This window comes from Hippoglossus stenolepis, chromosome 9 (genome assembly GCF_022539355.2).
Source record: "Hippoglossus stenolepis isolate QCI-W04-F060 chromosome 9, HSTE1.2, whole genome shotgun sequence".
NCBI classification, from domain to species: domain Eukaryota; kingdom Metazoa; phylum Chordata; class Actinopteri; order Pleuronectiformes; family Pleuronectidae; genus Hippoglossus; species Hippoglossus stenolepis.
In genome coordinates this window covers 19,071,974-19,099,673 of record NC_061491.1, presented here as the reverse complement: position 1 = coordinate 19,099,673, position 27,700 = coordinate 19,071,974, and the positions used below count along the sequence as shown (strand labels likewise).

The window sequence follows — 27,700 nt, the reverse complement described above, 5'->3', positions numbered from 1 at the left end:
AAGGGCGGAGGATGGAGAGAGAGAGAGAGAGAGAGAGAGAGAGAGAGAGAGAGAGAGAGAGAGAGAGAGAGAGAGAGAGAGAGAGAGAGAGAGATCAAATATGGGAGGTTCAACTCTAATCAATAGGCTCACATTGGGATGAGAGAGGGAGAGAGAGAGAAAGACAGAGAGAGCAGCTTTCTCACCACTGCAGTATATTGATATACACTCCCAGCCTCTCTCATTATGCCAGTGCGTGTGTGTGCGTCCACAGAGCAGCAGGGGAAGAGCCGGTTTCGGGAGTCATACACAACGTGCCCCAATGCTTGTTTAAGCGCAAATTACATCTCACTGCAGTCAATAGATTGTCCTGATAACTTCTGTCTCTCCCCCTTCTCTCCCTCCCCCATCTCCCTCCCTCCCTCCCTCCCCCTCTTTTCTCTTTCTAGGTAAGTACCAAAACAGCAGACATTTAATCTGAGCATGAGATTCCTCCAAAGGTAATGTAATGTTGGTTTTCTGTTAAGCATTAAACCATCTTCAGCATTATGTAACAGTTTCTTCAAGTATATGCATCATAACTCTGGGATCCTGTAGAAATGATAATAATAATAATAAAAGACGTAGCGCATTATGTTTCAGGAAGTAGCCTCGTCCACATAATAAGATCTCAGTTTATTATCACCAGCCGTGAGGTTGCCGCTGTGTGGCTGGAACGGCCCGGGCCTGATGTGTGTGTGCACTGCTTTCACCTAATGGTGGTGTTGTGTTTTGCCACTAATCTGTTTATCTAATCAGATGCTGAGGTTAGGGGGTCTATCTCATTAACTTGCAGGATATTGATTTCCTGTGTTTAGAGCAGAGCGCTGAGCATCAGCCTGTTTTTACATTCCCAGATGGGAGGAATGCGGGTTGCTTTCCTCGTAGCTCATCAATCGATCCCGCCTCTGCTCAGGGTTGTTGTGCTGCTGCTGCTGCCGCCACTGTGTGTGTGTGTGTGTGTGTGTGTGTGTGTGTGTGTGTGTGTGTGTGTGTGTGTGTGTGTGTGTGTGTGTGTGTGTGTGTGTGTGTGTGTGTGTGTGTGTGTGTGTGTGTGTGTGTGTGTGTGTGTGTGTGTGTGTGAGAGAGAGAGAGAGAGAGAGAGAGTTTGTGAGCCTGCAGGCATGCCTTGGTGTAAAAATAGCTACCAAAGCAGATTGATTGTTAGAGAGGCATGTTTTATGTTTGGAGGCAGCTCGAGAGAAAGATGGAGCTAACACCAGCCATCGGGATGCCATTTGACTGGTAGCATTGTTTTAGCTGTCTTCGTCTAAATGGGCTACAAAAACACAACATCAGTTGAGCTCTACATGAATGAATGAACCTTGCAATGCTGAAGCTCTGAAATCCTGTTTTTCCATTACAATTGCCTTTAATACATTTTAGCAAGGAAGCACTTGACACACGAATTCCTCAAAGATGTGTCCGTGTTTGGAGTTGACCTGTGCGTCCATAGTTGTCATGGCCATGTAAGTAAGTAGGAAGGAAATTTGATTATGGTCTTGTGTGCGATTGTGAAACCATAAAAATGTTCTTTAAAAAAGCTGTTGGTCAGGTGGATTGCAGAGATACACAGTCCAACAGGAGGCATCCAGCCCTCCAAATAAACGTCTTTAATCTCAGCTTCACTCAGAAAAAGCTGAACGCCACAATATTACTTTAGGGCTACACACCAAATTAAAACTGGATCTAAGCATGTTGTTTTTAACTCATGACAGCGGTTCACTTCTCCTGAGGCCTCTCCTCAGTTTATGGATTAAATTGTTTGTGCATGTTGCATTTCTGTTCTTCTTCTGCTGCCAGGCCGAGCTGTAAAAAAATACACCGTCACTGCTCCTGCCCTGCGATAGATTATGATGAATGTGTGGGAGTGGCTTCTTATGCATGGTGCACATCCGTGTGTGTGCCATTTGCTGCATTGTGTGTGTGTGTGTGTGTGTGTGTGTGTGTGTGTGTGTGTGTGTGTGTGTGTGTGTGTGTGTGTGTGTGTGTGTGTGTGTGTGTGTGTGTGTGTGTGTGTGTGTGTGTGTGTGTGTGTGTGTGTGTGTGTGTGTGTGTGTGTGTGTGCGCGCGTGTGTGTGTGTGCGCGTGTATGTGTGCGTGTGTGAGAGGGCAATGCGTCATTCTGCGACTTGCAGAAGCCCAGGAGCTCCCCTCTGGTAGCTCCCATGCTGCTTCTATCCATTATGTAACCGCGCTGTTCTCACACATCGCTCTTTCTCTCACAGCCTCCCTTCCTCTCCTCATCCCTCCCCTCCTCCTTTTTTTTCTTGTTTTTGTGTACGTATGTGCAGAGTGTAGCAATTTTTGGATCTGTGGAGTCGTGCATGCGTGGGATTTAGGGGATCTTTAGTGCTGATGTGCGGTTTGAAAGTTTTTTTGCAGCAGAAAGCCAAACTCCAATCAGTATTCTGTTTGTTCTCTCATTTTCTCATTTGTCTCTGTGCTTTGCTCCCTCCATCTCTTTCTGTCAGTGCCTTCCCTTGTAGTTTAGCCACATTCTCTCTGTCTGTGTACCCATGCATTCATCCCCACCCACTCTCTGCAGCATATCTTCCTGTGATACAGCTGGAGCCCCAGTTGGAAGCAACAAGATTTTTTTTACAAGTATTGTCTTTATACCCAGTCACTTGTAAGAGAAAAGAGTCTCACGCCCGGGAGTTATTAGATCTCTGATAAAGAAAAACAAAGTAGGGAACCAGGAAAGTAGGTACGAGGGAAAGAGTGGAATTGAATCTGCTAGAAATCTACTTTAAACATCATTTGGGTCAGATTTCCTCACTGATCAATTATTTCCTTTTTACACGAGTAGATAATTTGCTGCAAGCCAGGCTCGGACAATAGATGGCCCTCTGCACACACTGTAACTGAGCAGCAGCTGTTTTATAGTTAGTGGGAGCAGGTGTCTGTTAACATGATATACCCATTACCTTTTGTGGACAAGTTTAATGAGTGGTAACAAGGGTTGGGCCAATGGACACACATAAACACACAAACACAGTATTTTAATATTGAGTCAATACCAAATTTGATCCTACACTTAATGTACGTTGATTAAATAACCTTTGTATCCGACACTGTCAGTCATGTTTTTAATGAACTCATTTTTCCAAATACTGAAAGTCTAGATTGAAAGATACTGTATGTGTGAATATGAATTTAAGAATGAAAGTTCAGTTTGGGGAATGCCGTCCAAGACAGTGATGTGACGTAAGAGGTCTCACTCTGTTGGATTTGTTGGGAAACGCTCAGTTCACTCGTGGTTGTACAGTTATGTTACAAAGTGGCGGCTCTTCTCTCTTGTAAAATATCTTTGACCGGACAGAGTGTGTGCAGAGAACACACAAAGTGACAACGGGCAAATTTCATTCAGGCCTATAATCAAGTTCATTAGTCGCAGACAAACTATCACCAGCATGTTTGCTATATTATTCTGAAAAGATGCAGCTTGAATGTTTTCTACACTGGATTGCTAATGCTAATGTTGTTTACTATTATAGACCGTAGACAGTGAGCAACCCAGCTAGTAACTACATGTTTTATGCTTGTTCAAAGACGAGCAACAATCAAGTATGAATTGAGGAAGAAAACATCCTTCATTCCTATTAGTCATGAGATTAACATTTAAAAACGTCCACCTGCTCCATCAGGACATAATGAGATTTGTGATTTGAGGAGATTTGATTGGCAGTGGCCTGGCAACAGTAGCTTACTTAGTTCTGCCAATAGTTTCACACTGTCACACTCATCTAAAGGTAACTGTGATGTGGCCAGACATATATAAATGCACCAACAAAAACAAGTAAAGGACTGCAGGTTAGTTTATATGCAATATAATCAATTCAATCAGGGTTTTGTTGAGAAACACTGAATGTGAACGTGGCAGGAAAACTCCATTGAATTGATAAGTACTAACTGGTGCATGGAAATACTTTATATCACCATTTTCCAACTGAGCCCCATCTTTATTCAAACCAGTGAGAAAAGAAGAGCATAGAAAACACAAATCAGAAATCTTTAAAGCTGTGGCAGAAAATATTGTCTTCATGTCAGATGCCATCGCTGACAGTAAAAAACTGATTTGAGAAGAAAGGTCAGTAGTGACTGCATTGCCCACCTGCTGTTTTCCCACCTTTATAATTCACTAAAAGCACAGATGCAAACTTTGAATTTTTAACATTCTTCCTGCATTTTTTTTTTGTTGCTGAAATTGCAATTCAGTATTGGGGTCGTAGATTGGGCTACTTAAGTTTTGATTGTATAAGAAATTAGTTTTAGGTTTAATTACAGATTATAAAAACTAAAACTTCAGGATTTTTCTCCGCTAACACTTACCTCTGTAGTCATTCTTTAAAACTGCATTTCTGACAACGCAGACGTCACACTTTAATTGACTGTAAAGACTCAACACCGTCACGGTCATGTTACTTCCTCCACCCACACATACAACACGACTGAAACTCAAGCAGTTCAGACATATTCTCTGGAGTTTGTCCTTGAAATGTAGGAAAACCAGTAACTAATGACTGAGCGGTTCTACCACACAAAATACTCACCAGTATGCGCTAAACATCAGGGATTTATGTAACATAAACATTGGGGTGGAACTTTTTCTGTAATAGTCTCTCCAGAGGGTTAAATACCTGTCGTTGTGGAGGATCATTCAGATGAACAAGAAAAGTTTTGACGTCAGGTTTCTCTGGGTGATTTATAGTTTCCAGTAAAGCAGTACGCACTTCCTTTGAATCACACATAATATAAATTTAGAGTTGTGGTTGTAGTTTCCTTCCATATACTTGTGCACACATGCAAGAATACAGCGCACTCACAGTAGTTCATATTTAGGGTTTGGGTATTGTTACGTTTCTTTCTGATAACGGTGCAAAATATAAAAAAACTGTCACAACTGATTTTTCTTTAAAAAAAACATGATATTATCGACGATAACAACATCCTTTTAAGATTGTAGGTTGAAATTTAACACATCTGTCTAAAGTTTAAAATGTATTACAAACATAAAAATGTCCATTACTCATAATACATTTACATGACAAAATCACATAATAAATAAACACATCTCCAAGGATTTAACACTAAATAACTTTTCAGTGATTAATACAGAAAAATCCTCCTGCTCCAAATGCATCATTAATTGTCTCACCACCGCCGGGGCCAGGGACACCCACACTGTCGGCTCACGTGCTCGGCACCATGGTGTCTCGCAATCCGCCAAAACACGTTGCAAATGTATCCGTGCGACGCCAGGTCATTAAATTTGAACTGTTACAGTGCAGGTACCGAAATGTGCGTGTTGTAGGAACCGGTGCGTGATTGGTACCAAATTTTGCTGCCCAACTCTATTTATATTTGCATGTTTCCAACTACTAGTTTACATTATGCAAAAGTAAAAGGCACACCGTCAAGTCAGCTCCAATGGCTGCTCTCTCTTCTGGACTTTAACATCTGAACCAGTAAGCAGCTGAGTTAATTCCATCACGTGTGACTGTCTTTGCTTCTCAGGCCCAGAGCCGAGTGTTTTCAGTTCAGCGGAGGATCTGGTTATTGTTCATCCTGCAGACCCTAACCTGCACCAGCCTCATGCGGATTTCTCACCAATGGAACGAGCTTTACACAGATCGCTTCTCACATCAACACCCACACTGACACAGAATCTTTTACTCGTCTTAAAACTCCACCTCCAACACTTTGTCTTATAAAAAAGGTATCGGAGGTGTCTCCTCTTGGTTCCTCTCCTCTCGTCGTCCTAACCCCGTCTCCTCTGTCGTCTCTATCTTGAAGCCACTACCCTCCCCCCTGGGGTCTCCAGTGGGCCGACAGGTTTCATTTGGTGCTGGTGAGGTGTGGATGAAAAGGGGGTGAAAGTTTGACTTTTAAATGTCATGGGAGCCATGACAGAAAACAAGGGTGTCAGGGCGATCTCTGTCTGCTCTGTCACATCTGGTCAAGAAGAAGAACACGCAGAGCTTTCATTGTCGTGACAGTCGGGCATTGACATATTGCTGGTGAAATACCAACACATTACTGGTAGCACGGGTTACAGTAGCATGGTCACCAACAACAAAAGAAATGTGATCATAATTAAACTTTTTAATAGAACAAGACTGATATTGGCTGTTCATTGTACAGAATAATCAATATAGAAAATATTTGCATTTGTGTTTACATTATAGATAATAAAGCAAAATATTTATTTCCTTGATTTAACTATTATATATTTGGTTCTTTTTATTTATAATATAGTTTAATATAGTTTGTGGTTAAACTCAAAAATATCCAGCCTCAATTGCATTTCTCTGTCCTAAGGGTTTGATAAGGAAATCTTATTAATCATTGCCAATACAAATATATATATCTTTTATTTTATTATTTTTATATTGTTTGATCTATTATATATTTTTTTGTTTTTCTTTATATGTTTATTTTATATATTTACACATATATATGAACACTGATTGAGAATATAGCCACTGTATAGTTAACGGTCCAAGCTCCAAACTGTGGCACTGAACCTCAGTTTTTATCAGGACACGTCAGTAATCAGTTGTGCATTAATTCATATTTTACCAGACTTTTGAGTCAATCACACTTTAAATTGTATAACAGGCTTTTAACTGGAAGTCAGAAATAAACAGAAATCGAATTCAGCCCTCATCCAGACCAGTATTCTGTTGAATGAATCTAGATATAAGAAAAATACAACCCAAGAGCAGCTCGTTGCTTTGTTGCCTTGTAACCCAGCAGACTTAATAAGCGTGACTTTATTTCTATGTTTCCTTCTGGTAAAGCGTTTGTATTCACTTTACTTACGTTTTTATAGCTGTGCATGTAAACATGAACCCATGACGACAGCGAAAGGGCGTTTTCTGTTCTGTGTGACAGAGTTTGGTGGTTTTTCTGCCCCAGTTTGCAGACACAGTGTCACAGACTGTGCTGTTTTCAGACGTAGATAATTTTACAGCCTGCAAACCTCCTGCTAACATGTAATTACTTTAACAGTTTAATGTCACACAAGTCCCCCACAACGCTTCCTCCTCCATGCTGCTGCTTCTTCATAATTCATGGCCCTATAATGGAATTTAAGGCAGTTAGAGGAAGAGAAAGAAGACATGCAATGAGTCTTTCTAAAGTCTTTGTTCAGCCGATGTGTTTTCAGGGAAATCTCCCAGATGATGGATCCTATGAATTTTCTTGTAACGCCACCACGAGGTCAATGTTACAGGTTTACTGTGAAATGTCTCAATATATATGAAATGGATTGCCATGAAGCTTTGCATAGACGCTCATGTTTCCCTCAGGATGAATCGATATCGCTCTGGTGGTCTCTTTATTTTAAAACTAGCCCCACCAATAGGTCAAATCTTTAAATATTCCAATACTTTCCAAATAACAAATGACATTACCGCCAACCTCAGCAACACTTTGTCTTTTGTGCAAATTATCCAACTTTAGCATGCGAACATGCTAAACTAACCGCCGAGCATGTTAGCGTGCTAAAGTTTTCCCCTCAAAGCAAAACCTGGTTGAACTGTGCATGTGACTCAAGACTCTTAATCTTGTTAAGTTATCCTTAATCATATATAATAAAGTACAGTCTGCATCTGCTCTGTATACATACCTAATAAACTTATAGAATTACCAAAGTGATCACAAGTGCGGAGCCTCGTGCAGAAGTCACACAGATCGGATATACAGATGTCTGCTCTTTCTGTGGGCTGTTTACTGCATCCTCTCTTTCTTCCAAGAGCATTAGAGGAATTCAACTGCACCAACATTTCTGCATATGCAGTGACAACATGTGCTTTTTGGATTATTAAACTGTGATTTCCCATCTTGTGACAGACATGTTGACGCCAAGTGAAATCAAACTGAAGACATCTGATAAAATCTATCCAACGTCTGTCCACATTTATCTTGGGTTTAAAAACGGTTTAAAATACTTTGAAAGTGCTTTCACTGATGGGATATTACATTTGTTTGTGTGGTAGATATTGTAAATTAGACATAACATCTCCAGTAAACCTCAGTTTCACATTAAATTCTAAAACCCAACATGAAAATCAAAATCTGAAACAGAAATTAGATTTTCAATGACAAGATCCAGTTGCAGATTTTTCTCCACTGCTCTTAATTAGATACTTTGCCTTAAAACAAACTACAGTGAACAGGATCTTAGTGAAATTCAGCATAAAACAGCAGAAATGCTTGGTCCCCTGAGCCGACGGTAATTAGCGTATCACCGGAGGTCATCAGCGGGTCATATCATCCCTCAGAGGAATTACTAATAACAGCCAGATAGACACTCAGCCCATCCAGCGCAGTGATTAAGGCTCAGACAAGTCGGCCAGTGCAGGGGGGAGCCAGTGGAGCTGCAACAGTGACACAACGTTGGTGCAATGCAGGAGAAGTCTATTTTTGGAGGGGTTGAGCAACAGAGCTGACACCATGGCTGGGGATGGAGGTACGGAGACGACTGGGTGGGATGGCTCCAGATATTTAGGGAGAAGAAGTGGGTGCAAACAGTAGATCTGCGCAGGGACCGAGACACGGGTTGCTGAGATTCAGCATGACAGCGGCACGACACTGATGGAGAGCACGGATCTCCCTCAACTCATCTGTGAACAATATCTTAATATCCTGTCACTTTTCCACATCTTTAACGACCTCAGCTCCGAGAGATGTCCTCACAGCTCACAAGTGAAAACCACAACGGGCAAATTAGAGCCAAACAATTTATCACGTTAAACTAATTACACTGGTGTCCTCCTGAAGAAACAAGCAATGGCCTGGTATGAGCCGGGGCAATTAATAGCCCGGTTAATGCTTCAAATTAGGAGGGCATTTTGGGCTCTTGGGATGCTGTTATTCACTTTGACAACTGCGCATGTTTTAATTATAGTTTCACAGTTTGTGTTGCTTTATTAGGATTTAGGTCTCTGTGCTCACGGATCTATCTAAGATGTACCAGCAGGAGACTATTGCAAATTCAACAAAAACCCCAAAACCTGTATTTTTGGATGTTTTTATTGGCCTTGTTCCTCACAGGACATGTTGACTACAGCACTATAGCAACAGTGCAGAATGGGTTTTGGTGGAAACAGTAACGAGCCCCTCAATTACAAGTGCCCACTATACAGCACAATGACTGGTAAGAGCTGCAATTTAACAACATTCGAACTCTCATGTTCCGCGAGTCACAGTCAAAACATACTCGTCCCTGCTGGGTGAGCGGGTGAGCTTATTTTAATGTCCCGGTTGCAAAGCTTTAACTGAAATGTGCAGCGCAGCGTCCAATTGGTCCAAATTACGCTCTAGCGGCAGCAGATCCAGTGCACAATGCTGCCAATTGACAGAACACATGGGAAGTATGGTGAACTTTCGCCTGCACATGTGCGTTCGTTTATCCAAGACAGTCAGATGACGAGGATGCAGGTCAGTTCGGACGCTGTACGTCTGACCCCAATCAGGAGGTTTTTTTCTATAGCAGATTGTTGCCATCAAGCCGTTGGATGCAAAACAATATTTCAACTGCTTCACTGCATTCATGTTTTCACCAAAACTATTCACAAACGGGGAATTGGAATAAAAGAAGTTAACCAAAAAGTTTATTCTTCTTATCCATTATTGTAAAAATACTACATATATGTCAAAAACAGTACTGTACAATAACAATACAGTTATTGTACAGATAGCTGTGACTCAGCAATCACACAGCATCTAATAGGGTTGGGCAGTAGAAAGGTAATACTGTATCGCAAGGTTTAAAAAAAAAAAAAATGCAATGGTGTCCATTTTCTTACCAATATGAAATTATTCTGCTGCACAATCTGGCCATTTATACATTTAATAAACGTGGCTGAAATTGTAATGGTAGTGACAGCTGAACTTTTTGTAAACAATGTCAATAAAGGTGAAGGAATAGAAGCGATCATAATTGTGAGACAAAATGGAGAAATATGAGAAACAGACGACGAGCATAAACGCGTTGGGATTTGTTCTCAAGTTTTATCTTTGTTGTTTTATAATTGTCGTTCAATTTTGTTACATCACATTTATGCCGTGTGAAGATAATAATAAAGAACTTTATTTGTATATCAGGATTTAAATCAAAAACCTTTTACAACAAAGAGTGTGAAGTTTGTTAAAAACCACAGTTGAATTGCACTGGAGACACCTTGTGGCAGTAAACGGCATAGCAGTACAATGCCGCCCCAGCTGGGGATACGTATACCACAGGAAAGTTTCAGTATCAGTATAAAAAATGTAACATCACCCCATCCTGTCTTTTAATGTATAGCAGCTCACTTCGTAGTAATGGACACTGATTGCACATTTTCAGCCAGTTGAGTGAGGAGAGAAAAACGAAAGAAAAAGACAAAAAGAAAAACTCTTCATCGCCACAGCTGTAAATCTCTTATACGAGTTAGTTCACGAGAGCGTTGCCATTCACAATCCAAAACAAAACCCTGTAATATGCAGCTTCTACATTTTTTATTGCTTGTGCAGTCACACCTATGCAATTTGTGACGTCAAGTGGGAAATACCAAAGGCCGCAATAAATCCTGCAGCTCTGCGGCGCTGAGTGAGTGCTCTATTGAAAGCAGGTGCATTGGAAACCAGCCACACACATAAAAGAAACGCATGGGAAAGTGGAATTTATTGCTCGACACATTCACAGTTTGTCGTCTGCTACAGGTACCTCATGAGACTGAGTCGTAGAGTTAATTGTATTAGTTTTGAATTAGAAACGATTATGACCTCCTTTCTTTTTCCCTGTTGACTGCCAGTGTCAGTGGCTTCTCCGCTCTCTGTTTATCACTGGTGTTGGCGCACCTCTGAAATTTGTGACGTCAAGGGGCGGGAAATACCAGAGCTAGTAAAAAATTCCTGCATATCCTTCTAACGTTTACACCTTGGGGTTTTTTTCCAGGTCGGCAGTTCAACTTTTACACTGAAGTTATGCTGGGTTTTAAAGTTGAGGGTTTAGTGGCAGAATTGAAGTTGCATTTTATAACCAAGTGAAAACCCCTTTGCCTCATTTGGCCTTCAGGTAACTTAAAAGGTCCTCTTTAGAGTCAGTGTTTAGTTTGTCTGCTCTGGGTTACTGTAGAAATAGGGCGGTGCAGCATTGTGGACTCTATGGGAGAGGACCTGATCCAGATATAAAGGATTCTTAGGTTTTGGCAGATCATACACACTGGACCTTTGAATTGTGACAATGGCGGCACACTGGTGCAGCGGTTCTTCCCATGAGGGGTTTCTCCAGCTTCCTCGGGTTAGGTGGCGACCTGTCCTGGGTGTACCCCACCTCCAGCTCCCCCTACAGCCCTTTAAAAAGTTAGCTGTATAGATAATGAATGGATGGAAAAGGGACAAATAATTTAAAAAGTATTAAACAAACTCTGGGTCTAATTTGATGTTCTGGTGACTATTCTATAACAAACTATGAATCCCACTAGAAAATGGGTTTTCTAGTGTTGCATTTCATGTTGGTGGGTTTACAACAGTTAACACAATGTGCCATTTGCATCATGTTGCTCTTTATTTCGCTGTTGGCACTTTAAAGTCATGTTTTCTTTGTCAGTGTAATGGGATAATGAAGGTATCGGAGGGAAGAGCAGGTCGATTACGAGACCCGTCCTCAACAGATGGTGCTGTAGTGGGGATTGCCTCGGGTTATGGACCACTGATACTTCCCATCTGTACCTGGTCTCAGGAAAAAAAAACGGCCTCATTAAGTAGTCAAAATAGGTATCGGTGTTTCACGGTGATGGGCTTTAACTGGATATTCATGAAGCTTGTAACCATTTAGCCCGGCTCGCCATCTCGTTGGGATGATTTGTAAATGAGGGCGAATTAAGTCTTGTTTTCCGTCTCAATCGCTGGAAGTGAAACGCTGCAGATTCTGACATAGATTTGCTTTTGAACGTTGCTGCTGTCTCGCTCTCTTTCTGTTTCTGTGCAATTTCTATTCGTACGTTATTGGCTATGAGTTGCGCCGAAGGAATACACATTTTATAGAGGGAAGTAATCAGGGCAAACATAAATAATTTGCAGCATTTCTGTATCAGATTAAGTACAATATTTACCTAATGAGAAATCTAGCTTAATCCATAGTGTTTTATATACTTGGAAAGATTTCATTTGCATCTGTAGTTGGCAATTATCATACATAATATTTAAGCCTTTATATTAAACTGTGAGCTACAGTGAGTGAATCTACCCATTTCAGTTTTATTTAAAAAGCTTAAACACATTCAGGGATAATCTTCACTGTGATGACAGGTTGGGGCCATTAGTCATACTCAAATGTCTTTTTCTCTTTATTTTATTAAATTGAGTGGTGTCTTGCGAAATGCATCTTCTTTGACGCAGCACACTGTATACGTTCTGTACAGTATCTGTCATCACCGGCTGCAGCGGCTCCATTGTTAGGATCCCTTTTTATTTCTAATGAATTACGTCCCTTCCTTCTGTCTTTTGCCTCGGTTACAATCAAAGAGTCGTATGAAAACCTCTCCACTCCACAAGTGAGCAATTTCTTGGCCACTTAAACATTCTTCAAATTTCGCCAATGGCCCTCAAAGCCGCTGTGTCCCCATTAAACGTGGGAATCTAATTACAAACATCTGATTTGAAGGGGGAATGAGTTAACCTTTGCCGAAATGCCACTGCATAACCATCTGTGAATAGCAAGGAGGAAGATCAGACCCAAGGCATTTCCACAGCGCCACACAGAGTGACGGACAGCTGGCCCACCTCAAAGGAACAAAACATGCACATGTTTTTTTTATTCGATCTCCGCAGAGATTTGCCTTCCTATTTGAATGTAAATGGGGATTGACCTCAGCGCAGCCAGAATCAATGACAATAGGCTAAAGCAGCCACTGGCCGGCCGTGCTGGACCGGCTCTATGACCTGAGAGGTTGTTCAGACTGCGTTCTCCGGACAATCTATCTGCAGACAAATGAAGAAAAGTACCTCGCTAAATGTCAGTACACATGAAATCAATACAGACTTGTTCCGCTGTGTTATCCGGCCCTTTCGCCTCTCTGACGCTCGGTTAGATACAATCATGATTCCAATACGACGAGATATTTTGTAGATGGGAAATATATCACGGAGGATGATGGGTTAATAATGTGCCATGGCTGTGATGTGTTATCATATCAACTTCCTGTGTGTCGCATATCCTACTTTCAAGGTTTTCTGTGTCCCTGCAGCTCTGCCACGTTTTCATCTTTGGTTTCATCTTCATCATCCTCTGTCTTTTCTCCCGCCCTCTACCTCCCCCTCACTCTCTCTCCATCTGTGTTTCTCTCTTTCGCTGTAATTCCTTCTCTTGCTTTCTATATCTGTTTGCCTCTGCCTTTGAACTCTGTTTATTTTCCCTCTCTCCTCCAGTCTCTCTCTTTCAGGTTGCAGGATGAGTCGTGACAGCTCACCAGTGTTGAGTAGAGCAGGGGCCAACAGCCCCCAAAGCAGGGACAGAGATTATGCAACAGCACCACACACATGCACGCACATTCGCACACGGGGACATGCAGTGTATATTCCGTTATTAGAGCGCTGTCTCCAGTTTTCATTTGTACGCAAGATGTCTGAAGCTGCACGATAGTTTTCAGAATAAATCTGAGAGGCAGATGGAGAGTTGATGTTTTCTTTTATGAATAACAGGTGCTTCAGTGCCCTCTGAAACCACACGAGTGAAATTTTTCTCCTTGAAGCTGCCTAAACTGTCAAACCTGCCCCACATGTCCTCCCCCCCCACCGAGAGGACTGCATTTCTGTCTTCATTTCCCCCCGCAGAGCAGATTCCTCCACGTTCAGCGCTCCTCCGCCCGATTCCTGAGTGGCCGCTGTGGCTGAAGGTGCAGGCGTACAGTGGCTGTGAGGTGGTTTGACTCTTGGCAGGGGTTGAGAGGCTGCTGACGTGTGTGTCGGGCAGGATGTGTGTAAGAAGCAGCGCTGGATCCTGTTTTTCAGGCCGCAGTAACTGGAGCTTGGCCACAGCTATGGCTTTTAATGCAAAACACACGCACACACACACGCACACATACACACACGCACTGCTAACCTCAACCTCCACTCATAACGTCCTTACCAACACCACTGGCGTACAAGCGCACAAATTGACATGCACACATTGCAGGAAAAACTGTTGCATGTGCTCTGAAAAAACATGCGCATTGGATAAATTATAGTTTTACTGTTATTTTTCTCATTATCTTCATTATTGGTTGGATATAAAAGACACATTGACATCTACTCCTTTTGATTGCTGTTTGGCTCTCAGGCCTCCATGTGTAGCCTGAAGCCGCTGGTGTAAGAACAGTGGAATGCATTATACTGCTGTAAGGGCAATGACATCCTGTATAACAAGTTTCTTGTAACAAACATGCCTTGAGAGGCCCCCTGCACGCTGACGCTGTCACACGCACAAACTGCATGTCACATATGCACACACACACTTACAGGGAAAAATAAGAGTTTGCTGTGCGGTTAGAAATCTCATGGCTCGCTGACATGCACACAGTGACAGACAGAGGGTGTGCTCAAAGTAGCAATAACAAAAACAACCTGATGGGGCAACGGCAGCCCTGCATTGTTATGATGGAGGAGGGCTGTAGGATGTAAGGGGAGGAAATGAGGGGGAAACTACTTCTGTCAACACTTATGCCCATATTACGTTGCAGTCCTGTGTGTATGCTAATTGTACATGTGCAGGCCTGTACCTCTCTGAATGAAGCCGAACAGCATGTGGTAAGAGGATCAATAGGTTTAGCTGACGGGATACGGGAGGGAGCAGGCGGACCTCTTGCACAGGGTCAGGACATCCCACTGACTGGAGCGAGGGAGGGAGGGAGGGAGGAGAGACGAGCGAGACAGAGGGAAGATACTGAAGAGACTGCTGGGCTGGTTTTCTTTTTTCTCTCTCTCTCTCCATTTCTTTACTCCCCTTTCTGGGAGGTTGTAAAAGGGCAGAGCAGAGAGGGAGAAAAAGAAAGAGAGACAAAGTGTGGATGTGTGTGTGTGTGTGTGTGTGTGTGAGAGAGAGAGCGGCTCTGTGTGTAACATGCTCTGTCATGCTGCCGTGACTACCGCTGCCTCTCCAGCCGGCGTCGTTGCCTTGTCAGGAAAAGGAATGTTTTCCGGAGTAATGAGTCCCTGAACCGGCTCACCATGTGGATGTGGGACAGTAATCTCCAAACCTTTGCCGGAAGAATCCCACGGAAAAAAGAGCAGCAACCGGAGAGTGTAGCTGGTGCTGCTGGGTGGCCGCCTGTGTGCCTGCGCTGCTGAGACTCTCACTGACAAGACAAGAGTTCACACTGGGCTGTTGTCTGCATCCACTTCATGTTTTTGTCTTATTTTTACTGTCACATTTGTTGGGATACTTTTTTTTATTTCTCTTCTGGAACTCAATGGATTTTATGGTGCTATATATTTTCGTTTTTAAGAATATCCTTGTTGGACATGAGCCGGAGCGTTTTGAAGTGATGCTCCAGGACTAAACCAGTGAGGTTGAAGTTCAGAAGGGTGGATCTTTATCTGAATGGGTGCATCACAGCAGTGGACTGTAGTATGGGTCACTACACATTGTACTGGGGCCTGCGGTTACTGTGGGTCAGTGCCTGTAGATAGATAACCAGGTAGATAGCAGTGGGGGGTGAAAGGTTAACAGGTAGGGGCATCAGTATGAAGCCTGGACAGTGTCCAGGTGTTCCCAGTGACAGGTCCATGATGCACCTCAGCCATTTCCCCTTCAGAAGACACTCCTGGATATGGTGAGTATTGGTCCTGGTGATGGATAAAAGACACCTCTGAATTTGGTCAATATTTATGTGTTTGCCTGGCTTTACTGCCGTGGATTTACAGCGTACTTAAAAGGAGCATACGCATGAGTTAATTTAAAATACATAAACTGTGAATAAGCGTGCAGATTCATTTGTGGGTGTGTGTATGTGTGTGTTGTTTTTGTGGTGTGGTTGGAGCTCCCTTAAGGCAAACCCAGCCAAACCCAGTGTCGTTTTTCTATTTTTTTCCCCCCTGCTCAGCTCAGATGTATTCAGGGAAATATATTGTTAAATGGGCCAGACGTTTCCTGTCATTTTCTCCCACACTAACTGCTCCAGTTGATCCATAAACAGGAGGGCCAGCTCACGGAGGTATTCTACCGCTGAAACTGCTTTTCAGGAGCAAAACTAGCTGGAAAAGAAAATATCTCAATAAAAAAGGCTGTGTGGTTGGGCTTTCCTGTCTTGTTTTGATTAGTCGTGCTGTACTTAGGGCCGGGTATCTTCGGGGAATAGTTGTCTCCCAGCTATGTTATAAAAAGGGAGGGACACGGAGGAGTCAGTGATGTCATCAGAGTGGGCTGCTGGGATATGAACAATGCTCATATTTCCAGCAAAGTTTTTCCAGTTGCTTGACTTGTTCATACTAATCAGGCACAAGATTTTAACCCCGTTCAACAAGTCACAGCCTCAAACAAAGGGATTCTGTTGCTATTTATCTGAACCATTGTTCTGTCAACTGTTTCCCTTCAGGACTGCTCTTCTCTGTGGTGGGATAGCACACATGCACGCACATGCTTCGCTCCACCACAGTCCTTTTGTCTTGTTTTTGACTCACAAACATCCCCGGGCCTCTGGGTATTCTCTGTGCTTTTTTTTGTTTTGATTCTGTTTAAAGCTAAGCACAGGCATGTATCTCACCCTTTACTTTTCTTTTGGTTCCTCACTCCTCACACCGGTGCATGGTGCATGTAAAGGCAGGAGGGTGCAGGGAGATGAGCTCTAGGTCCGATGCACTGCAGTAAGGATGCCACAGTGTGGAACTTTTCCCACCGGGTAATAACTCGTCGTTATATCTATAATCGATTATACCGGACGTTTTCACAAGAAAAGATGCGTCAGCTCAATATCTGTGGAGCGCTCACTGTGATCTTTATGGTTAGATTTCACTGCGGGCTGCCTCACTGTTGTGGTGCAGAGGAAAGGTATGTGTGTGTGTGTGTGTGTTACTTCATGGCCTCATTAACGCTATCAGGTTTCCTTTTTGGCATTCAGGTTAAATCTAAATTGTTACTAATTAGGAGCTTTAGCATTTCACTTTGAAAACCAAACCACCTCGTCGGTCAACTCTCCCCTCACCACAGATTCAGACAGTGATGCAACTCTGTGATTCAACTCCGAGCGGACAGTTTCAGTTTTCAGGTGTAGTGTCTAACGAAGTAGAGATAAGTTGTGTTTTACTTGAGTGACGTGAGCTTTACCACAGATACGTGAAGATGAACCAAAATAATTTGGTTCTGTGAAAAATGATGCAGATGTTATCAGTGTGTTCCTGATAACACGATGACCCTGCTCTACAGTATGTGGCACAAATTGTACTCATCGATAGCAGCCATTGATTAAACTTGTACATCTGCTCATACGGCAAAGGATGAGCTGTTACTGGCAAAATGCCATTTCATAGATTTGACTGTTTAATGTTTGTACCATGTAAAAACCTGTTTGGTCAATCACTGTTTTAATAAGTCAATATCATCAACATCTCAAAGTTGCACAAACTATCTGTCTTAGTCTTTGGTCATGAAATATGAATGTGAACCACACACTCACTAAACGCACTCTCCTGCTGTTATAATTAGAATTCAGAAGGGCAGTGCCTTTTCAAAACAAGCTTCTTACCCCATTAATAGTTAAATATTTGTACTTAATCATCTAAGCATCATCAGATTTCCACACCACTGCTATGTACTAAAATTAACGATAATAATATTTTTCAAGTACCAGATCAAATACTCGACCACAAATTCAGAAGGCGGATTTGTTAGCTGTACCTAATAAATTGACAAGTGAGTGTATATTAATTTAATCACTGTGTGAACCTATAGCAACCCTGAACAGCAGAATCAATATTTTGTACTGAAGAACTTAACTTGCTGCAGCTTTGTTTCATTTTGTTGTTCCTGGAGTACCTCATCCTAAAGACTTCAGATCAACCTTGGTTTGAAGTTGATCGGATTAATGGCTGTCTAGAAAATCGGAGGACTGTCAGATTTTAAATAAGATGATAATAAAAGGTTGATAATATTTATCCTAACTGTCGTAAGAACAATGAAGAGAAAGACAAATCCAATACTTTAAAATGCATCGGCTACGATACAGTCTTCCCTCGCTGCCGCAATTCCTTTATTCATTTGAGAGAAATCTTACTCAGATGTAATTCACAGTCTGCTGGAGTGTATTGTGTAGCTGAATTGGATGGGTGTAGCAAATCTACTGAGATTGCTGGAACAACAATTCGGGGCTGTCATGGTTGTCAGAGTTGAGCATTAGTGTCTGAAAATGAGAGACAAGCCTGTTAGTCAATTTAAACCTCAGGCAGGGATTTCTTTCTTTTCCTCATCTCTCTACACAGTGAGGCTATGCACGACCTGAGTGTATGTGAGCGTGTGCACGTCCTCATAAGCTTTCTGGAGCATCTGTATTATTCATTGAACCTTGATAATGGACCAGCGTCCTTTCTGTGTCAGACCTGTGGCGTACAAGCGGAGTAGCACCGAGAGAATAGGGCTAATGACGCTTACGCAAAGATATGAATCACAGTCACAGAAATGTATGTCTGGAATATTCACATTTTCACTCAGACAATAACGCACAAATGTATCTGTTGGACCTTCAAGCTGCTACATTCCATGTGCATCCCTCTCTCCAGAGTGCATCGAGGCCATGGAAGAACATTATTGACGAAAGCTCTCGTCTGTCAGCGGGCCGCGCTGCGTTATTGTTGGGTCAGCATTCGTATCGATCCAGTCTGCATACACACAACCGTTAATGCACAGGGATTCAGCGAAGCGATGTAATAACTGGCACGCTGTTCCATCCTGCAGTCTTCTTTTCAGCGTGCAGCAGCATGTTGCCTTCAGCGCCGCAATGAAACACCGAGATGGACGATTCTGTGAACTTCATTAAACGCAAACCGGAGAGGAAATGAAAAGTGTGTGTGTGTGTGTGTAGCGCAGTGAAAAGTGAACGAAAAGTGAATCCTGCGTCTCAGAGACCGTTCGGGGGGGGGGGAGGGGGAGAATAAACCGGGCTATTTTTAGAAAAGACTGAAAATGCATCGCTGCATCACTTTCCTCTCTCCCTCTCTTTCCTAAGCCTTGGACGTTTATAGTCGGTGGGTAATAAATGGTCTAAATGCATTATTTTTGTGTGTTTCTCTTTTGTGTGGTAAAGGATATCAAGTGTCATTCTCTCGGCCCCCTCCCCTTTCCTTCTCTTCCTCTCTCTCACTGGGCCCAAGGTTGGCTTCCTGAGACGTGCCACATTTTTTCTCAGTTAGATAACAAGACACAAGGCACCGTTATCTCGTGTCTTTTTTAGGCTTTCTCTCCCGATGCACATTGTCATTGAATCTAGCAGCGCTGGGTCCGTCTCATCTAAACCTGAGATTACTTTCTATCACCCCCAAGTTACTTCGCTGGGACTGAGGCCGAGGATTTTAAAAGGGGCTTTTTGGAGGCAGCAGAGACCTGCTGTCGGTTCGGAGGAGACCAAGTCATCACTCATTCTTGTCCCAGAAGACCACCAAACCCTGCATGTGTGTGTTTGTGTAATGTGTTGCTCCCCCACAGCGTCTCCTGTGCAGGGTGATGCTGATGTTCTAGCCTTTATTAAGAGCCCTCTCCATTCACTTCCCCTGAAAGGTCCACACAGTCTAACGCTCCCTTCTTCTTCTTCTTCTTCACCTACACCTTTTTCTTCCTCTCCATTCTTGCTCAGAAACCTGGCTGCTTGCGAGTGTGTGCAGTGCATGAAAGGAGACACAGGCACAAAGAGATCACTGTATGACCTGTTCCACTTCCTCCAGAGACAGCATCACCTCATTCAATATGAGAGTCATTTTACACCCGATCGAAAGCCGCTCGATAACCATTTGTGTACCGGATATTTTATGCTTTTCAAAAGGCACAGTGCAAACCCTTAGCCTCCTAAAAAGAAAATTATATTTAGATAAAAGCTGTAATATAGCAGCTCTCAGGTATAAGATCCCTGACTGAAATCCAATGAGTTGTGATTGTGTTGGACATTTTTGGAGAGGGTCCTCCTGAGGTTTGTGTTGTATTTCTCTGCAAGGACAAAATCCATCTTGATTGTTTTTAGATTAAGTTGATCTTTAAAAAGTGATTTAGAAAAAAAAATAGCTAAGCTGCTTAGTAATCTTTAATTTATTAAAATTACTTACTTTGGCTTCTGATCGCAAATGATTAATCCAAATATTCTGAAGAATTTCAAAGTGTAGAGTAAGTGTTAAATCTTTTTGGCTTTATTTTGGTCTCCACCAGCTCCTCATTAGAATTGCTTGCTTTTGAGCAGCTCCACTAAATTGAGAGTGATATCTGGAACATGGCACTTAGCCTGGTGCTCCCACGACTCAACGGTGGATGAGTGGAAGAAAATTGATGGGTGTTGTTGATAGTGTGGAGTGAGTTTATCAGAACTGCTTCACTCAATCTAGCTGCCTCTTTATGAGAGCCATGAGAGTAAAACAGTCCAACCCATGGCTGTAAAACCAAAACAGTTCTTTCTGTGGCATTGAGAGGACAAGTGGAGTCATGCCATTACGAGAATGACACATAGGCTACGTATTCCAACCCCTCGTTAACATGACACTCTTCCTTGACAGCTTTAAAAGGAAACCAAACATAATAATCAACTTTCTGAATAATTAAACCTGCCATGTTTGTTTGTTGTAACCATAGAAAACTCTGCTCTAACTTGCCTGCGCCGCTTTCAGTTTTACAATCACTCAAACAGCTGTGTCTGCTGTGACAGCCCAGTCCGACCACAAGACGCATTAATAATGAAGGAATCTTGTGCAATAGAGAAGCCGATCCTGTGACACACGCCCTCTCAGAAAGGGACGTCATGGTGCATTATTCACTTGTTTCTTCACTAGTTGCAGGTTCAGCTATCACTTAAGTCTGGTCTGCAGATTATGAGTTGTGCAGTGATAGTGGGAATGAAGTGGAATCTCTTTAGCGCTCCCACTGCACTACTGTGAAATAGATTTTGATGTGAGTTGAAGCAAGAGAGACGTGTTCTTTCTGTTACGCCGGAGCGCCTCTGTATTAATCTCCATACAGGGGCAGCAAGCATCGCTGTTGTGTGCAAAGACTCCACTGTGTCACCTTCACTCTGTGTTGGAGGAATTTCAATCAGCCGCTCTTTTGAATTGCTCAATGCTCAGTTAATTATTTCCACACCTATTTTGTGGGACTTCTTGTCATTTGTGTGCGTTTGTCTTTGCTCACACACACACACACACTGAGTCAGTCAGCACTGGCAGTCTTGGGTTGGGCTGTTCTCTTTTTCCCAGCCCTCCACTTGCTTCATCGTCCGATTTCTCCTTCACACATTGCTGCTCTTGGATTTCTTATTGTGTTATTCTGCCACTTATTTCAGGGTTTTCCACAAGTGCATGCGAGGTCCAGCTGGGTGGAAATAGTAGCCAGCTGTGTGTGTGCGTGTGCGTGTGTGTCTGTGTGTGAGTCTGTCTCTCTGTGTGTGTTTGTTTCTAGGTTAGTGTTCATTGTTCAGGGGCTTTTTGCCGGGAGCCAAATTATCTGCAGAGGTCTCCACCTCTGCAAAACAAACAGACACGATAATTAAAACCACAGACTAAAGCGGTTTTACGTTAAAAGTCAGTGTTTCTCCATCGCTCTCGGGCGGTCACAGGGCGTCTGGATAACTTAAGATCCAGATGTGTGATGACTAAAATCCTTCATCTGGTTATAGGTTACAGTTATAACGTTATAAAAAAGTGACAGTGACGTGACTTGAAACATTAAGAATAAGTAGGATGGAAAACGTTTTAATGTCCGGCCATCCAGCTGACAGACTTCTGGAAAACTGTTATTCACAGCTGATCCTTTTTTCCCTCTTACTTTCTCCAATGTGTTAAACAGGAGCACCTCATGTGATTTTAAAGACACATGCACACACGCACACACACACACACAGATCACCAAACATACGCAGGTCAGATGAGATGCAGTGCAGATGTGGAAATATCTAGAATCAGCGTTGTCGTTACTCAATACAGACGCAAAACACACTTTTAATTTGGTAGACGACAATCGAACAAAACAGTCCATATCTATTGGCAAAATCTATGGCACATAGAAGTGCAGTGTCGAGTTTGATGTGATTTGGACATGAGATACATTAAATCTTTAAAAAAATTTAAATAAACAGCCCAACCTTTAGACAGTGGGGCGGGGCAGCATGCAATCAAAATCCTGTCTGTTGGCCTAGTTAAACATGTCTTCTTCTGTGTCCTCGGATAAACTGCAGCAGCCATTGGATACTGGCAATTATATTATTATTCTTTTTATTTCATAAGATTGACACAGACATTCACGGGTGTGACGGCTGCAGATCTACGTCATTGCAACAACATTCACAGAATCACTTCCTCTGTGGCATTCTTTCTCCTTTTACTACAATGGAAAATAAATTACAGAGCTTTTAATTTCAAAAATCTGACGAACACTGAAATAGTGACATGCAATGTATGGAAAAAATACAGTAAATATTCTAACTTATATTAAAACATAAACAGTGAACAGTAAATTCATTATATGAAAAGCATTGACTGTAAAATCTTCATCGCAAATAAACCAGGTTGGATGAACACAAAGTTTTGTAACTTCACCCTGGATCATAGACTGTTTATAAAAAGCTCTGCTCACAACGTCCAGCAGGCAAACAGTAATAAAGGGACAGTATATTGTAGAACTGTTTGAGGTGGACCTACTAATGACAAGGAATAATTTGGAAGTATAAATCACTGACTGGTCTGTATTCAGTGGTACTTTGCTCATGACTTGATATATTGACTGTTTTTCCCTTTAGTCTTGAGTAATTTGTGATGACTCATAAATACAGAGCATTGCTACGGAGCGAGACAATGCACTTTTACAGCAATGGCACTGGCTCAAACAGATGCGCCTATGTGACACCATAGTTACATAATCCGTTCACTGGCATACATACGAAATGCACACGCAGGCCACTGCTCCTCACAAAGGCCCCAAGGCAACGTTGACATCACATTCGTTTTGAATATCCATTTCATTTTCAATCTAATTCATTTCACCCCTGCGCTGTCTCTCCCCAGCGTCCACACAGCAGCTGCTAAATAGGGTATTCAATCTTGTATTCATCTCCGGGACAGAGGCTGGAAGATGGACAGATCAATAAGAATACAGCGTGGCATCCAGACATATTGAAGACGGAGGGGGGGGATAGCTGCAGGTGCTTTTGTGGGTTCAGCATAAATCAAAAATAGAAATGTTACAAGATGAAGCTACGGGGGCCGGGACTGCCTCTGCAGTGACAGACAGTACGCAGATGTGTGTGTTAGTTAAATTTATAATGAAAAAGTAGGTAAATCATAATTCGATTTTTGCTCGTGTTAATGTGGTCAGGTGTCTGGCTGTTTTCTCGACTGTATTAGAAAGTTAATGTGTGTGTGTGTCGTGAAAATAACGTCTAGTGCTAAAGCACCTATATGATTAATGGAACTATGGTTCCGACCTCTTACGATTTGTTTAATAAGCTCCGACAAGGAGGTTATGATTTCACCAGAGCTTTTCTGTTAGTTTGCAGGATTATGGAAAAGCTACTTGACAGATTACCACGAAAACTAGTAGAAGGATGTGGTTTGTGTCAGGGAAGAACCGATTCAATTTAGACGCTGATTCGGTCATGGATGTAGGATTTTTTCCCCAGTTTCTTAAATATTGCAAGAAAGACTGACATTTTTTCTTGATTTCGCAGGGAATAATTAATGGATCTTGATGAAAAAAAAATCTGGCATGATTAGCAGACTGATATTTGAGTGTTTGCAATTTGGTGCAGATCTAAATAAAAATCTAGTGAATTTAAATGTGGTTTCATAAGGGGACTGTTGGGCCTTGGTGGTCGCATGCGCTCTGCTGAGTGACACTCTAGTTAACTATGTTGTTGTAAAAATAAATACCTTTTTTTGGTTTAGACATTTGTTTAGAAATAATGTGTTATCTGAAAATATCCCTTTGGGCTCATGGAAACTGTGATGGCTATTTTTTAACTGTGTTATAAAATGTTGCATCAATACAATGGACTCATCATTGAAATAGATGTTAGCTGCATCCCAAAGGTCCACCGCAAAACTCTGTCCTGGTCCTTTTGAACCATAAAGTTTGTATGATCGTAGTTAGAAAAGTGGGATCACATTTTGTCTCTTAATTTTCCTGACATTCAAATGTCACCGCTGATTCAGTGGCAAAAATACAAAGAAATTAGGAAATATAATTACTCAGTCTTTGGTGAGACACAGTGCCGCTCTGAAGCCACGTACGTCACCGCTTGACCCAAACAAAACCTGCGGTTAGCCAGCAGATGTTATCATGCCCTGGCCCTTTCCTGCAGGAACAAAGCGCTGCTCTGTGAGCAGCTTGTTATATTCTCCCACCGCAGCTAAAAAACAAACAGTTGTAATGAAACACAAAGATGTGGAGAATGGCGTTTCAAGGAAAACAGTGCAGAGGCCGAGCATAGCGGTTTTCCTGAAGATACTCTAAGACTGAGGGGTTTATGCGTCACTGTTCTGTCTCTGTGTGTGTGGTGTGTGTGGTGGTGTGTGTGTGTGTGTGTGTGTGTGTGTGTGTGTGTGTGTGTGTGTGTGTGTGTGTGTGTGTGTGTGTGTGTGTGTGTGTGTGTGTGTGTGTGTGTGTGTGTTTGGATGTGGGGGGTCGTCTGGCTTTGATTTTCTTGGCTCCAGATTTTGTGAGAAGGCAAAACCTAATGGATTATCCCTTTTTTTTTTTTTTGATTTCCTAATGCATGTTGACATCTCCAAGAAATCTGCCCTCACATTATAAATAACAGTCAGCTGTTTTTAGGTCAAGCAGGTCTCCCTTGTGCTGCAGACTCGGGACATCATCATCATGTTATGGGAATTATCTCTCATTAGCAGGAAAAGCATAACGATGACGATGTTCGACTCAGGAGGGAATTGCTCGTGACGGTGATGGTGATTAGGATTTCCATGATGACGGCAGCGTATACGAGGAGGGATACAAACAGATTAGGAAGGTTTAGGCAGGGAGAGGGAGTCCCCATAGACACACGCACACAGACACACGCATGCCTGCTCGCATACCTGGCTGGATTTAGAAATCTCACTAACTTCTACAGTCGGCTGTTATACTTCCAGGTAATGCGTGCTGCTTTGAAACCTGTGTTGTTAGTAGACGGTGAATGACTTGTCAGCTTGTGTTCATGATTAGACTTTTAGTTTGGTAGAGACAACGCTGTATTATGGACTTGAGTTGTAGAGTTCAAGTTCAGACAAACTCCTGTTCGTACAACTCGAACATATTTCAAGTCTTCCCTGATAAGCTGTTTGTTACTGCACTGGTGCCTCGTCAGACTTCCTCTCCAAACACTTGGACTCCACGCTCCTTTCATGACCAGTGTTTAATCTATATATATTTCACCTTCCTCTGTATTTTGTGCATGCGCTGGCATATTGTAAATGCAATTGTACAGCGCTTCCTTACAGGAAACACGCTCCTACTTGCACAACCCCAACTGCTACACTTCTCATCCATCCGGTAAGACAGACTCTCGCATTGCAGGGTGTAGAATAACACTGTCTCAGCAGGACAGGAAGACAATGACGATGCACTTGTGACAACACAGATTAAGTACACTTAATATCCTCTTTATTTGGTCCATGTAACCAGTATTTGTCCCCTTTTGTTGAGCACTTCACTGGTTTTCTGTCTGTGTTCTGTCCTCCCAAATGCCTTTTATTAGAGACTGGGGGACTCGGTGGATTGTTCTGCAGGACGCTGGAGTTTCCTGCACTATCTCAATAATGTAAATAGGAAAAGGCCCTATGCATTTCCATCAACACTGCAACCAATCTGTAATTTTGACACCTGACAGGATAGATTCATGCTTCTGATTCCAAATTCAGACGCTGGCATCCACATCCTCAGACCAGGTGATTCACTCTGCAGTCGTCCCATTTTGGTCATGTTCCTAATGGGCCCACTTGATCATCTTCCTCTTCACCCAACTAGAAAAAGCTGCTCTGAAATGCCCCTCGCTGTTCCACTGGTTTATTGCTGCCCTTTTTTTTTCGTATATTTGTTTATCAGTCGTGATGTGTCATTTCTGTCCTGACCTTTAAGCAACACAGTTTTTTGCTCTTATATATAGATTTTTGGGAATATTTCACTGGTTGTGGCGATATCTAGATGTTGTTGTGCTGTGAAATCCCAAGAGAGTAAATAAATCTCTTAACTTTATGCATCTTAGTGCAGAGATTTTCTGTCTGTTTCTTTAACTTGAGTTCGAGGTTTCAGCTTTTTAAGACTTTGCAAGATTCCAGTTGTGTTACTGTTGTGTTTAATAGTCTGAAATAGTTGACACTTGATTTTCACCACTCTGGTAGGAGTGTTTCTCGGGAGGGAATCTCCAGATGATGAACTGGATAATTAGGTCTGTTTGCCTTTTCATATATACGAAGAACACAGAGGGAGCTTGTCCGGGTCAGACACGTTCACAACAACAGAAAAATGTCCGCAGCATTCGGCGAGGGGGTTGCGCCTAATGCAGGAAGCAGGACATTACGTATAAATTATGCAGCCAACATCACAGGACATGAACAGCAGCATCTGCTTTTATCGCCAAAAGCTCTGGTAGCGTCTTCTTTGTGTTTGGCACCTCTTTTTCACATCTGTCATGTGCTGTATTCTCACAGGGGCTCACTCCGACATTCTCTGGACATTTCACCAGGGGCCTGGCAGGAACATTTGAGTTCTCACATACAGATAATTTCAGGATCATGTTCAGAGTTCAGTCCATGTTTGAAAGTGGCTTCGTAAGTCAAAAATTATCACATAGCATAGTGATGCGTTAACTTTTGCAACCAATAACATAATAGAGATACAATCCCCATCTTATTTTGATTAACCAATCATTTGTCATCATGTGGTATTATTCATATTAAGATTATGATTATTACGATATAAACAAGTTATCATTGTCTGATTGGTTTGTATACAGCACATGCACAACCGATGCTTTTCTTCAAGTTTGTGTGACTGGGATGCCGATGTTCCCTTTGTGTGTTTTGAGGAACAGCTTAACCTGGATTATCTGGCCTGTGGCGATGACACCCTTGGCGCTTACTGGCAGGGTATCCCTCAAACACACACACGCACATGAACACACGCACGCACACACACACACACACTTCTCCATAAGCATATGGCCTCAGCTCTCACACAGTCTCACCAGTGTGTGGTGATGTCACCAGAGTTTTAATGAGGGATTACTCTGACATCACTGGGGCTGCTGCCAAGTTAAACCTATTAGTTTCCCCATGTGCTTGCGGTGCACTACATCTAGAAGTGTGTGTGCGTCCATGTGTGATGTGTAATAGGCTGAGCACATTTGAGAAAGCTGTGCAGTCAATGGACGTCTGTATCCACTTACCATCCGTCCTTTCATTTCTCAATGAATGTGTCCATCAGAAAACGGTCTCAGTTTGCCGGCCAAGGCGATGTCTGATGTCCTCATCTGATGGT

At 42.4% G+C, this 27,700-nt stretch overlaps 1 protein-coding gene across 5 annotated transcripts in view; it reads left to right on the top strand.

Moving 5' to 3' along the window:
* pde4d (phosphodiesterase 4D, cAMP-specific) overlaps positions 1-27,700 on the top strand; it is a 178,800-nt gene that overhangs the window by 109,329 nt on the left and 41,771 nt on the right. Inside the window, exon 1 of one of the 5 annotated variants that reach the window (XM_035165123.2) lies at positions 14,942-15,824. The exons of 3 other annotated variants lie outside the window; for them this stretch is intronic. In XM_035165123.2, coding sequence (XP_035021014.2) covers positions 15,736-15,824 — 89 coding nt within the window. In that variant the 5' untranslated portion in view covers positions 14,942-15,735. Of the gene's footprint in view, positions 1-14,941; positions 15,825-24,960; positions 25,315-27,700 lie in introns of those variants that run through there. One more of the 5 variants, XM_035165126.2, reaches the window with a different exon arrangement.